The sequence below is a fragment of the Haliotis rubra genome, unplaced genomic scaffold (assembly GCF_003918875.1).
Source record: "Haliotis rubra isolate DU_JTF1 unplaced genomic scaffold, ASM391887v1 Scf520, whole genome shotgun sequence".
NCBI lineage: Eukaryota > Metazoa > Mollusca > Gastropoda > Lepetellida > Haliotidae > Haliotis > Haliotis rubra.
The window spans coordinates 603681-618448 of record NW_025767214.1 but is presented as its reverse complement, the minus strand read 5'-3'; the positions used below and the strand labels follow the sequence as shown (position 1 = coordinate 618448).

The 14768-nt window shown below is 40.0% G+C and overlaps 1 protein-coding gene and 1 long non-coding RNA gene across 2 annotated transcripts; both read right to left on the bottom strand.

Annotated features, from left to right (window-relative positions):
• Window positions 1-568: 568 nt before the first annotated feature.
• LOC124252671 lies at window positions 569-1741 on the bottom strand. The gene is made up of 2 exons (XR_006891997.1): window positions 1431-1741; window positions 569-1211 (listed from the first exon to the last, which is right to left on the bottom strand). It is a non-coding gene; the product is annotated as an uncharacterized LOC124252671 (long non-coding RNA).
• A 262-nt stretch (window positions 1742-2003) lies between these two features.
• On the bottom strand, window positions 2004-14698 carry LOC124252668 (protein arginine N-methyltransferase 9-like). Its single transcript, XM_046686330.1, is given in 11 exon segments — window positions 2004-2915; window positions 4114-4270; window positions 5193-5739; window positions 5967-6171; window positions 6647-6821; window positions 8547-8571; window positions 8574-8625; window positions 9329-9443; window positions 9783-9953; window positions 10703-10939; window positions 14373-14698. Coding segments are annotated over 11 exon segments (2370 nt in total). The 3' UTR covers window positions 2004-2555.
• Between the last annotated feature and the right edge of the window lie 70 nt (window positions 14699-14768).

Below are 14768 nucleotides of genomic sequence, written 5' to 3'. Positions count from 1 at the left end.
CTATGCACAGGACCACATGCCACCAGAATCAATGTGGTGCACATGGTGCTTCATACAGTGCAGTCACATGTCAGGTGAAGTTAACACATCTGCATCTTGTGGAGTCTCCATGGGCCAGTACCTCACAGGCAGCTTGGTTTGTGTACTCCCCAGGGAGTTGAGAATGATAATCATGTGATCACTGATTCATTGAATGGGGCAATAATAATGAAGGTCTTCAAGTTCAGAACTTTATAAGTGTATTATTATTATTTTATTCATATGCATATGTCCTAAAGAGAGAATAAATTTTAAGGATCTGTATTCCACATTCCAGCATGATGGTATTGGAACAGATATTGTGATTTGAACTGTTTAGCATTGGGTGCTTGTATGTGTGCTTGTATAACCAGATAAACAACATAATACCCCACTGATATTGAAATGTATTGTACAGGTTGTAACTGTGGATAGTATCAACAGTTACAGAGTATGAAGACAGTTTGATGACTGTCATTTCCTCAGTTAATGTGTGAGCACCAGATACAACTGTGCTATGTACCTCTTGTTCCACGATAATAATAGAGCCTGAACAGCTGTAACAATTTTAATCCTAGAATGAACATGAAACAAACACAGGTTCCACACACATAATATTGTTTCCCTTTGTGATGTAATTTTGTAAATATGGAATGTCTCACATTGCTGAAAATGTGCAATTGTTTCCACACCTCTTTTTACAAGAAACTGTAAATTTGTGATAATATACAGATGTATGAATAAACAAATATCAAAACATTTGGTTGTGTTGAAGATCATACACCACCCATTGGTGATGTACTGTAAAGTAATATTTATTTATTGTTGATTAGTGTGTCATATTTGTCAACAATTGATGCACTTAAATATGTACATAACGATCTGGACATACCCAGGTACATGAATATCTGCATCTCAACATACAGGTATTTTGCCATTCATGAATATGTCCGTCAACATGTGATGCATCTCAACATACAGGCATATTGGCCATTCATGAATATGTCCGTCAACATGTGATGCATCTCAACATACAGGTATATTGGCCATTCATGAATATGTCCGTCAACATGTGATGCATCTCAACATACAGGCATATTGGCCATTCATGAATATGTCCGTCAACATGTGATGCATCTCAACATACAGGCATATTGGCCATTCATGAATATGTCCGTCAACATGTGATGCATCTCAACATAGGTATATTGGCCATTCATGAATATGTCCGTCAACATGTGATACATCTCAACATACAGGTATATTGGCCATTCATGAATATGTCCAACATGTGATGCATCTCAACATTCAGGTATATTGGCCATTCATGAATATGTCCGTCAACATGTGATGCATCTCAACATTCAGGTATATTGGCCATTCATGAATATGTCCATCAACATGTGATGCACCTCAACATACAGGTAAGGATGCATGAATATTCAATTACTGTCTACTACAAAAACCCATTTCATCATGAATTCAACAACTAGGAGACCTGTAGCTTCACGAAATGTTCTTTCAATCATAAAAGTCAACTAGCAGATGTGTTCCATGTGTCTAGTTTAGCATCTATACAGCTATTTTCAGAAGCGCTTAGTAACAACTGTCTAATGTTACTGGTTTAACATCTATACAGCTGTTTCCAGATGCACTTAGTGAGGGCTGTTTCATGTAACTGGTTTAACATCTATACAGCTGTTTCCAGATGCACTTAGTGAGGACTGTTTCATGTAACTTGTTTAACATCTATACAGCTGTTTCCAGATGCACTTAGTGAGGGCTGTTTCATGTAACTGGTTTAACATCTATACAGCTGTTTCCTGATGCACTTAGTAACTAGGGCTGTTTCATGTAACTGTTTTTAACATCTATACAGCTGTTTCCAGATGCATTTAGAGGGCTGTTTCATGTAACTTGTTTAACAGATGCACTTAGTGAGGGCTGTTTCATGTACTGGTTTAACATCTATACAGCTGTTTCCAGATGACTTAGTGAGGGCTGTTTCATGTAACTGGTTTAACATCTGTACAGCTGTTTCCAGATGCACTTAGTGAGGGCTGTTTCATGTAACTGGTTTAACATCTATACAGCTGTTTCCAGATGCACTTAGTGAGTGCTGTTTCATGTAACAAGTTTAACATCTATACAGCTGTTTCCAGATGCACTTAGTGAGGGCTGTTTCATGTAACTGGTTTAACATCTATACAGCTGTTTCCAGATGCACTTAGTGAGGGCTGTTTCATGTAACTTGTTTAACATCTATACAGCTGTTTCCAGATGCACTTAGTGAGGGCTGTTTCATGTAACTGGTTTAACATCTATACAGCTGTTTCCAGATGCACTTAGTGAGGGCTGTTTCATGTAACTGGTTTAACATCTATACAGCTGTTTCCAGATGCACTTAGTGAGGGCTGTTTCATGTAACTGGTTTAACATCTATACAGCTGTTTCCAGATGCACTTAGTGAGGGCTGTTTCATGTAACTGGTTTAACATCTATACAGCTGTTTCCAGATGCACTCAGTAACAGCTGTCTCATGTAGCCACTTTAACATCAATACAGCTGTTTTTCAGTATCAGTTTAAATGTCTGAGTCTGGCCGGCTGACACAACCACATGTCCTCCAATCATCTTGGCTGCTTGTCTCCAGTGAAGACTTGGATCCAAAGTGCTGAATCGGATGTCGTCCATCACCTGCACCTCAAACCAATATACCACTGCATGGACACACCCTGTGTCTGTCACAAATACACTCACTTCCTTTTCCTGTTGAAGGAATGGTGGGAGATCAGAATCTGACCTGTCTTCATTGAAGTCCAGTTGAAACAGTTCAAATGGCTCACAGAGTCTCTTGTATGTGAGGGTGTGAAGATCAATATCTGGGTGAGTTGTTGCCTGAAAACATACAGATCAGCTGTAAACATACCCTCCACCACAGAAATGATTGATGTGAGTGTGATGATCAAGGCTTGATGGCACTACATTAATGATTGATGTGAGTGTACTGATCAAAGCTTGACAGTACTACATTAATGATTGATGTGAGTGTACTGATCAAAGCTTGACAGTACTACATTAATGATTGATGTGAGTGTACTGATCAAGTTGACTGATCAAGGCTTGATTACATTAATGATTGATATGAGGCTGATGGCACTACATTAATGATTGATGTGAGTGTACTGATCAAGGGCTTGACTACATTAATGATTGATGTAGGAATGCACTGGTACTACATTAATGATTGATGTGAGTGTACTGATGTGAGTGTACTGATCAAGGCTTGACTGCACTACTAAGGCTTGACTGCTTCGTACTACATTAATGATTGATGTGAGTGTACTGATCAAGGCTTGATGGCACTACATTAATGATTGATGTGAGTGTACTGATGAAGGCTTGACGGTACTACATTAATGATTGATGTGAGTGTACTGATCAAGGCTTGACTGCACTACATTAATGATTGATGTGAGTGTACTGATCAAGGCTTGACTGCACTACAGGAATGATTGATGAGTGTACTGAGTGTACTACATGATTGATGTGAGGTACTTGACTTGCACACTACATTTATGATTGGTGTGAGTGTACTGATCAATGGCTTGACTGCACTACATTAATGATTGGTATGAGTGTACTGACAATGGCTTGACTGCACTACATTAATGATTGATGTAAGGGTACTGATCAAGGCTTGATGGCACTACATTAATAATTGAAGTGAGTGTACTGATCAAGGCTTGACTGCACTACAGAAATGATTGATGTGAGTGTACTGATCAAGGCTTGACTGCACTACATTAATGATTGATGTGAGTGTACTGATCAAGGCTTGACTGCACTACATTAATGATTGATGTGAGTGTACTGATCAAGGCTTGACTGCACTACAGTAATGATTGATGTGAGTGTACTGATCAAGGCTTGACTGCACTACAGGAATGATTGATGTGAGTGTACTGATCAAGGCTTGACAGTACTACATTAATGATTGGTATGAGTGTACTGATCCAGGCTTGATGGCACTACTTTAATGATTAATGTGATGGTACTGATAAATGCTTCATTGCACAATGTAAAATCTCACAACCTGAAAGTCTCGGATGAAGTCTGCTATCTGATAACCCAGTGTGTATTCACTGGTCACAACAAAGCTGGACTTGGCCAAGTCCTCCGACTCAATGCACATTCCCATCACCGTCAGTTTCCCTGGCAACACAACACCCCCTCCTGTCAGGGAGGTCAATCTGAAACAGCGCATGGTCACACTGGGTCATACAACAGTAAGTGAGTGAGCTGAGCAAGCGCATATGGCCGCTTTTAGCAATATTGCAGCAATATCACAGCAAGGGACACCAGAAATGGGCTTCACACATTGTACCCATGTGGGGAATCAAACTCATGTCTTTGGCATTACTCCACTAGGCTACCCTCCCCTTACAAAATGTAGAGCAGGAAAGTAGTTTGCAATACAGGATAATTACATGTATGTAATAATATCAATAAGGATTTCATAATACAGTAGAATACTTTCATAACAAACATGGATATAACGAACTGACGGCTATAGCGAACTGTTTTAAAAGTCCCGAATAAACCTTATATTATCATATAAAAAAGTGAATAGCGAACGGGATATAACACACTAATTTCAGTGGTCCCTTGGAGTTCGTTATAAAGGTATTTTACTGTAAAACACTGAGAAGTTACTGTAAAAACTCTGAGAAGTTAAAAGGACTTTAAGAACAATCCTAAGTATTAATGGTGTCAGAAAATGTTCTTACAGATTCACTTATAACAGCAATAACTAACGTCTGTTCCTGTTGTTCCTGTATGGCATCCTATTATCCATGAAACTAATAACAAGCAACATACGTTATATTTGGGATTAACTTTCTCAGTAAAGTACAGATTCTAGTACTTTTTAGGATGAGTCCCATCTGGGATTTGAACCCACATTCTCAGAGTTATGCACCGCGGCTGTAATCCCAAACATAACATTTGACCACTTTCAAAATGGAATGGTGTTTCATGATTAAAAGTATTTCTTCCCTATCCTTGTCAGGGAGACATTTGTATCTCAGGTTGAACATATTACACATATTCAAAATTGAAGGTCTTGGTGACAACACATGACTTTTTCTTTCTCCAAGTCAACAATAATTTTACCGTGTTAGTGCCAAGTCCTCCAGTATCTGCTGCCTAAAGACTCCACTTGACTCAAACAGCTCAACAACAATGGTATCAAACTCCATGTCCGTGTCCAGTATCTCCTTCGCTTGAATAAATGTCAGTTGGTCCCGAGATATGCTATTAATATCTGCAATATGACACAGTATTTCCCTTGTTTCCTCCGATGACGACGTTATTGTTATATCACTGTAGCCAATCAATGCAGCCTGAAGTCCAAGGGGAGAGAACCCATCTGAAAGGTCAAGTAGCGATGTCGCGTGAGGTATTTTCTTTCTAGCTGCTTCCAGGGCTTGCAGGTAATGTCTATTCAGTGTGATGTCATTCAACTGTGAGATTTCACACTGAGACAGGGAATACATGTGACTGGCATCGTCCATTTTACGGAAATGTTTCTTCTTTTCAGATCTGGAAGGATTGTGAGCTCTTGTCACTTTCCGACAACGGACACGGAAACAGTCATCTTGCAAAGAATAGTTCACACTCACTCTGTCGCCTTCTTTCACTGCGAAGTTTTCACGCACATCTTAAACAGAAAATCAACAACAAATAACCGAGGCAGACCTGGACATATCTGTAAAAACATGAACATGTGATATGACATTTGAGAACAGATACTGCAAGCAACAAATCTTTATTAAAAAAGAAGCACCTATCTCTGAGGATAATATTCTTTGGTTGAAATAAAATGTTGGTTTGGTGAGTTGTTTCTGCTGGATCAATGAAGCGTGAGAACAAGAACATGTGTTGTACCTTCTTCTTGTACTTGAGTGAAGTGTGACGCCAGGACAGGGAACACAGCCTGGTCCCAGCAGTTGACAATGTGTGGAGCTGTGGTGATGGTCACATTCTTGTCAAGGTCAAGGTCAAACCACATGGCAACAGCATCCAGCTTGCCTGCTTGGTTTATGTGCAGCTCCTCCATCTTGTCAATCCCATCATGCAGTGCTGCAACTTCCTGGAAGGAGAATAGCCATAATCAATCATATTTGTTTTGTTAAATGTAAACATAGCACTTACATGATGGAACTCTAACTTCGATATTGTACACACCCATAAGAAGTAACACTGTAATTGTAATAAAAAATGTATCCCCAAATAGTGACCTTGACCTTTAGTGTCACCAGATAACAAAAGTAATCTGAATGTCCATTGAAGAAGAGTCGACACAATCACCTAAAGATGATTGAGCTGCTACTTTCATATGTACAACATTAATGCCTCAGGTATGTTGCTTTTGTGAATAATTGAGTCTGGACAAGACAATCCAGTGATCAACAGTATGAGCATCGATCTACGAAACTGGCATACAACGACATGTTTCAACAAAGTCACCAAGCCTGACCACCTGATTCCTCTTACGACAAGCATGGGTTGCTGAAAACAAATTATAACCTGGAGCTTCACGAGTGCCACAACCAAGACATATTTACCTGTGGATTACAGAAGTTGACCTTCAGTGCAACTTTCGGTGGAGCAAGCTGCCGGTATCCTCCCCTGACTGACGATAGCCTCTCTGTTGTGTAGGGCTCCTCCTCACTGACCGACGTCCGACACACGAGGTCAATGCCCCGAAGGTCAAGGTTCAGCAGCACAGGATACAGCAGTCTGGTGAGATATACACAATATAGCACCGTACAACAAATACACATGAACAGGCAGCACAGGATACAGCAGTCTGGTGAGATATACACAATATAGCACAGTACAACAAATACACATGAACAGGCAGCACAGGATACAGCAGTCTGGTGAGATATACACAATATAGCACAGTACAACAAATACACATGAACAGGCAGCACAGGATACAGCAGTCTGGTGAGATATACACAATATAGCACAGTACAACAAATACACATGAACAGGCAGCACAGGATACAGCAGTCTGGTGAGATATACACAATATAGCACAGGACAACAAATACACATGAACAGGCAGCACAGGATACAGCAGTCTGGTGAGATATACACAATATAGCACAGTACAACAAATACACATGAACAGGCAGCACAGGATACAGCAGTCTGGTGAGATATACACAATATAGCACAGTACAACAAATACACATGAACAGGCAGCACAGGATACAGCAGTCTGGTGAGATATACACAATATAGCACAGTACAACAAATACACATGAACAGGCAGCACAGGATACAGCAGTCTGGTGAGATATACACAATATAGCACAGTACAACAAATACACATGAACAGGCAGCACAGGATACAGCAGTCTGGTGAGATATACACAATATAGCACAGTACAACAAATACACATGAACAGGCAGCACAGGATACAGCAGTCTGGTGAGATATACACAATATAGCACAGTACAACAAATACACATGAACAGGCAGCACAGGATACAGCAGTCTGGTGAGATATACACAATATAGCACAGTACAACAAATACACATGAACAGGCAGCACAGGATACAGCAGTCTGGTGAGATATACACAATATAGCACAGTACAACAAATACACATGAACAGGCAGCACAGGATACAGCAGTCTGGTGAGATATACACAATATAGCACAGTACAACAAATACACATGAACAGGCAGCACAGGATACAGCAGTCTGGTGTGAGATATACACAATATAGCACAGTACAACAAATACACACATGAACAGGCAGCACAGGATACAGCAGTCTGGTGAGTCTATACATATACACAATATAGCACAGTACAACAAATACACATGAACAGGCAGCACAGGATACAGCAGTCTGGTGAGATATACACAATATAGCACAGTACAACAAATACACATGAACAGGCAGCACAGGATACAGCAGTCTGGTGAGATATACACAATATAGCACAGTACAACAAATACACATGAACAGGCAGCACAGGATACAGCAGTCTGGTGAGATATACACAATATAGCACAGGACAACAAATACACATGAACAGGCAGCACAGGATACAGCAGTCTGGTGAGATATACACAATAGCACAGGACAACAAATACACATGAACAGGCAGCAAAATACCTTCTGTACCAATTTTAATCACTTCTGTAACTTAACTTTATCCCTAAAGGAAGAAGGAAACAAGATATATAATTAAAAGGAAGTTCTAAAACTAAATTCAACTATATTGTAAAGTTATAAATATATTGTACATTTTTCTATATTTTCAAACAAACAAAACAAAAATGGTCATTATCATGATAATTCCAATTTATTCTGTTACAGACTCTGGCAGGCGAGAGGGGAATGGAGGGAGTGTGCTTGGCTATATGGTGACAGATGGATCTGTAATACATGTACTTGTAGCAACATTTATGACAACACTTTATAAAGCAGAAGTCCTACCTGTTTCCTTTCCTAATGGTTTCGACTCTATAGGACACAGGTACACTGATGCACCAGCTGGGATGACCCGGCCTCCTTTCTGAAGCAGCAAGTGACACATGAAACAATTAACGTCTTTTCCAGCATCTGCTCCAACCTGACATTGATGTGCTGGTTGGCCCATGGATCACATTGCTGCAATATCACTGTCATGCTGTGAAGCTGTTTAAACTCCACAAGTTTTTATACTTCGCTTTTCTAACTGAAACCAGGTAAACGCAATTTTAAAAAAGTGAACAGTTTACTTTTTAGATGTGAGCATGATGTAAGCATTCTTGTTGTTTAACCTTGCATACAACAATGTTTCAGCTTAATGATGACAGCCTGCAAATATTCTCTATTATTACTTGATTAACTTTACGATCCCTGCTGTCTCGGCATGTCAACACATCATCAACCAAGCCTACACAACAGAGTCCATTAAGTGGCTCCTTCTGCACCAGACAATCCAGTCATATAAACTTTACAATCAATGCTGTCAAAGCATCTTAAGACACCATCAGTAGAGCCTAAACCATCTGATTACTCTACGGTGGTCACACTGCTACTGTTATGAAATATTCAGGTCCAGTATCCTATACTGTATCAATGGAAATCACTGCCTGTGATGTTAAGTACGGGATGTAATGACAGACAAAGTCAGAAGTACAATGCATTTTGTGCGATACGGCATATTGAAGAAGTGTAATCTTCACGATGGTAATATCTAAACTCAGACGTGTTATGATAGGGTTGCCTCTCACTTGTGTGTGTTCAGCTGGCGGCAGGAGGAGGTGTTCCCACGCATGGTGAAGTGTTGAGATGATATGCTCCCCAAACAGGCCCGCATCAAATGTTTCCGTGACAACCAGAGACACCCTGGCAAACAAACCCCATAAAAATAATTATACAAACCAAATATAGGTGTGAGCAACAATGTAGGGCTCCATAGTCCTTTTTGGCTACACCCCCAAAGAACTCAATTAGCCATTTAGAAAAACTTTGACAAGAACGAACATGATCACAAGGTGGCCATGAATGCTATATCTTTTAATTTTCTTTGTTTATGGATTTGATAAACAAATGAAGAGAACAACTATCAGATGACATTGACCTTCATACCAGCTAGTCTGGTCTTGTAGTTTTACATACTGCATCAGTTGGTAAACTGGGGGTGGGGAAGAAAAACTCCCTTGTCCACTGATGACAGGTGTTTACCTTGAAGGAATGTCCTGTGGAATAGAAAGGTCCAGGGACAGTTTAGGTATGAGATTTATTTTGTCAGCAGCACTGCAGTTTGCTGTGATAATCTCAGATGCCACATCACACATTGACTTGGACACCTCACACGCATGGACAATCACCGCACCAGCTTCCTCAGCAAACAAACTGGAACAAACAAGGAGAGTGACGGATGAGTGAGTTTTTGAGCGAGAGAGTGTGTGTTTGGTCACTACTGCAATGTACAGTTGAACCTCTCGGTACCAAACTGGTGGTGAACTAGAATAGAAAAAAAGTTTGAGTTACTGAATTGGAAGTTTAGTGAGTGAGGGTGGGTGGCCAAGTTAGGACACTTGGGATTCCCAAATGATTCTGAGACAACCAGGAATTTGACATATCCAGATCTTAGTATGAATGATGTAGATATAGAAGGAATTTGTATGGACAGGAAGGCAGGTTCAACACATCCAAGTTCAAAACAAGTTACATTACATCTACTTGTATTTACTTTGACGTAGTATGTTACATTGAATATGTCAAATCAATGATTTTGTAAAATCACTGAAAATCTACGAAGCAGTTATGAATGTCTTATTGGGCTTAACAACGGTTTGCTCACTGCTTCAGTAACATGTAATGTGGGGAAAGGTAAGTAGGTTATTTAGCATTTTACCTGAGCATGGGTAGGATGCTGAAACAGCAAGACTCATAATCAAGGCAGATCTGAGATTTGAACCTACAATCATAGGATCCTAACGCTAACAAGGGACTTAACTGTGGTGCCTTAGGTGATTGGTTGTATGCATGAATGAAATAACACATCAGATGTAAACTGCTGAGTATTAAACTGGAACTATTCGATCATGCACAATAATTTGTAAATATTAGTATCAGCATGCAATGAGTAGTGACGTCACCTGAGTAATCCTGTCCCTGCACCAATATCCAGCACTGTGTTGAAACCCTGTGTTACTGCCAGGTCAATGCCGTCACGAAATGCCCTGTTTCGTGTCATGTCATTCAACATGCGAAAGTGCCAACGCTCAACGAGGTGACTGCAGATATTCTCCAGATTCTCTCTGGCAGCTAGAAAATCAGGACACAGTTTCAGTGCCCGGCGAACGTAGAGGGCTGCTTCATCTGTGTAGCCTAATCTGTATATGCAAACAGGACACGACAACAGTTAGTAGGGAATAATACTTATATTGTCTCGCAGGACATCTTCATAGAAGTGTCAAGTGAAGTTTCAAATCAGCCAATCAGTGATGAGGTTTCTAAAATCTCTGTAGCAAAGCATTCAAGCATTCGGACACACATACTGATTTGTTTGTTTGTTGTCTAACGCCACGCTCACCAATATTCCAGGTATAGGACTGTGTTCTGTAGATAATCGAGACAAGGGCCCAATCCACAAAGCGTTCATATCACCAGGTCATTCGTAATCCTATGATAAACTAAATAATTACGATACCTCACAACACTAATAAACACTTTGAGTGAGTGAGTTTGCTTTTATGCCACTTCTAGCAATATTCCAGCAATATCACAACGGGGGACACCAGAAATGGGCTTCACACATTGTACCCATTTGGGGAATCGAACCCGAGCCTTCAGAAGGCATGACGAAGCGAAAGCGGGGCTACCCCACTGCCCCAAGAACACTTTGAGTGAATGAGTTCAGTTTTACGCCGCACTCAGTAATATTCCAGCTATATGGCGGCAGTCTGTAAATAATCGATCTGCGCAATTGGGAACCGATGACATGTGTCAACCAAGTCAGCGAGCCTGACCACCTAATCCCGTTAGTCGCCTCTTATGACAAGCATAGTCGCCTTTTGTGGCAAGCATGGGTTGCTGAAGACCTATTCTTTCCCGGATCTTCACGGGTCAGAACACTTTGACAATCGGAACCCTGGATCAGACAATCCAGTGATCAACACCATGAGCATTGATGTACGGAACTGGGATACAGTGACATGTGTCAACTAATCAGTTAGCCTGACCATCTGATCCTGTTAGTCACCTCTTATGACAAACATGAGTTGCTTTAGACCAATTCGGACCCGATCTTCATGGGTAGACACACATACTGAACATATCATTTCTGAATCAAGGAGGTACAGACATGAAGCTGAATCAGTTCAGAAGACTCATGTCTGGTTTAAGAGCCATTATATTCCTTAATTTGGGAAGGTCAAGGTTCATTTTAAGATTCACTTGACACAATTTCCTATTGAGGTGTCATCAGACTCTCAACCTGAGAGGTATTGGATTAAAGTAAAAGATCTATAACATCCCTAAGGATCCTAAATGAGCGTTTGCTCAGAAAGAGTGCCAAACCCCACTGATTGTAAATGGGGACTTATTGTAAAAGGGGCCCAAAACATGTGTAAGGCTAGATATAAGGGGCAGGTAAACTGAATGGAGCAACTATAGACATTTCAATACTATTGGGCCTATGTAATCACAAGTGTTTGGAATTTGAAATAATGGAAATAGTGCAACACAGAAGATAAAACAGGACAGGCAAAATGGTTAGGGCTTGCGAAAAACACTGAAAATTTGTCAGTGGGAAGATTAATAATGATCTATTCTATATGAAAGTTGTGTCACCAATAACAATATAACATCTAACCAAAACTATTGTGATGACATTAAGTTATGACTTTATTCATGATCCCCCTCTAAATTTTGTTCAGAACACTGTTTTTGTTAGTAATCCATGCTAAGATGTGTCACCACTCACTAAAACATGTTGATTTCTTTTGGACTTGGCAATCGGTTAGCAATAATAGATCTCTATCTCCTATATTTATAGCCATCCTGAAAAATGGTCCCCCCTAGCAAATAAAAGTGACACTATGGGGATTTTCCTTACTGAGGTTGAAATGGGTTCCCATTGCCTGATGTGCTGTGCAATTTCAATGATCATGCCAACACTCTTATTACCTGGTGATTTACTGGGGGTCTCTCTACTTGTCCATCACCATTTGTTAATGGTACACTTTCACCTGAGTGTGGTGATTGGTTAGATAAGATGGGATTAACAGCGGATGAGGTTGGTATTTCACGTATGACACTACTCCCTGCTGAATATCTCACAGATTAGTGAGTGAGTGAGTGAGTAAAGTTTTACACTGCTTTTAGCACTATTCCAACAATATCACGACAGGGGACACCAGAAATGGGATTCACACATTGTACCCATGTGGTGATCAAACATGGGTGTTCAGCAAGATAACATTGTTGTCAATCCAGGTAGTTCATACCACCAAAGATGAAGTAGTATTCAAACCTTGCCTGTGTCTCTGAGAGGGAAACGAGACATCTTGCCAGCCAGAAACCGGCAAACAACTATCACATATCCGTACACCTTTAGCTGGGCTGTGAATTAGGTAAATATGAAATGTGAAGGAAAAACCTATCTTCTGTGTATTTTTGTCGTGCAAGTCATTATCTATGTGTTACAAGCATCTACCAGTGCCTTACCATGTTTGACATCATCCCCCCAGCTTTAACAAACACGATGGGGATCATCCCTTGGTCTGCTGCAGGACAAATAAGAGGATGTTTGGTAAATGCTAGGTACAGATTGTTATTTTCATTACCCGGTATTCACAATAGCGGGAAGAAGGGTTTTGTTTCCCACATTCTACAATGCATTATGCAATGTTGTTTTATTTTAAGATGAACCAAAATAGTGCACATTGTATATGTACGGATAACAATCACATATCACCAAATATAACTTTTAAGTTATGCCACAAAAGTTGTTTGATTCAAAGCTGATTATAGAGAGAGTGATTTTGTCACTTTTACTTTAATGTTTTAATACTTTCAACATTATGATAAAAATTTCTCTCCAAGAAAGTAAATGTATCTGTGTAATTTATGCTGGCAACACAACTTTTTAGTTTAAGGATAACCCAAATGTTAATTTCATACAAATGTATTTTTCATGTAACGTAGGGATCACCCCAAAAATAATGCCATTCAACTTCCTTTGACAGTTGAGATTTTCTATGAAGTTGGTCATGATCAGAGCATTTTTCATAAATGAGCCCAGTAAGAAATAATGGGTAAGGCAAGAGAGCAGTTTACAGGGAACAGCTTACTGTGGCGCTAATGGCTCAGACAGCTGAGTCTGGCTCTCAGTTAACATATCTTGCATGCCTCCTTAGGGATTGCATTTGGGTTAAGGTAGGTTGCACCAATATCTATCCTAATCATGGATCCCCCTTTATGATCATGATCAGGGTTAGGTACCAGTTTCTGATCAAGCATCCCTTTTCGATTCTTACTAGTCTTAGGGTTTGGCACCACTTGCTCATCAAACACCCATTGAGCACCAAGCAAAGCAAACTACTCCTATGGCTAATAAAGAAATAATTATACTAGCATGTGCATCAAAATGATTTTATGAAACTGAGTTAGAATTCATGTATTTTCCTAGCACTCGCCGGGGGAAAACAAACAATTCTGACTTTCGTTTCGTAAAATACGACGAAACTGTACGACGCATAATACGAGTATTATTTACTACTATTTAATACAAGTACTGTCACACTCAAAACACCACTTTTATACCGAAACAATTGTGCCCCGATGTTATTCAATGCTGCTTCGCATTCAGGAAAAAGCTCGCACGCCTGGTCATAGCATTTGAACATATCATGGATCCTTCCTTGTCGCTCGAGACACTCTGTCCATTCCCTCATTGACAGAACGAAGTCGTCCTTGAGAGCACTCTTCATGCTCGGACAAAGCTTTAACACGAGGAGAAAGTGAGCAAATGCTCTCCCATAGTTCTTTTTCAATATGCATTGTTTAGCGCTTGCCAAAGACGATTGCCACACCAAAACTTCCCGACCATCAGAACCCTTTTCGTTTAAATGTTTTTCATGACCCGCCATAACGGAAGTTAGCAAAATTAAGAGTTGTAAACAATAAAACGGAACGCAATAAATCGATAACAAAACTACT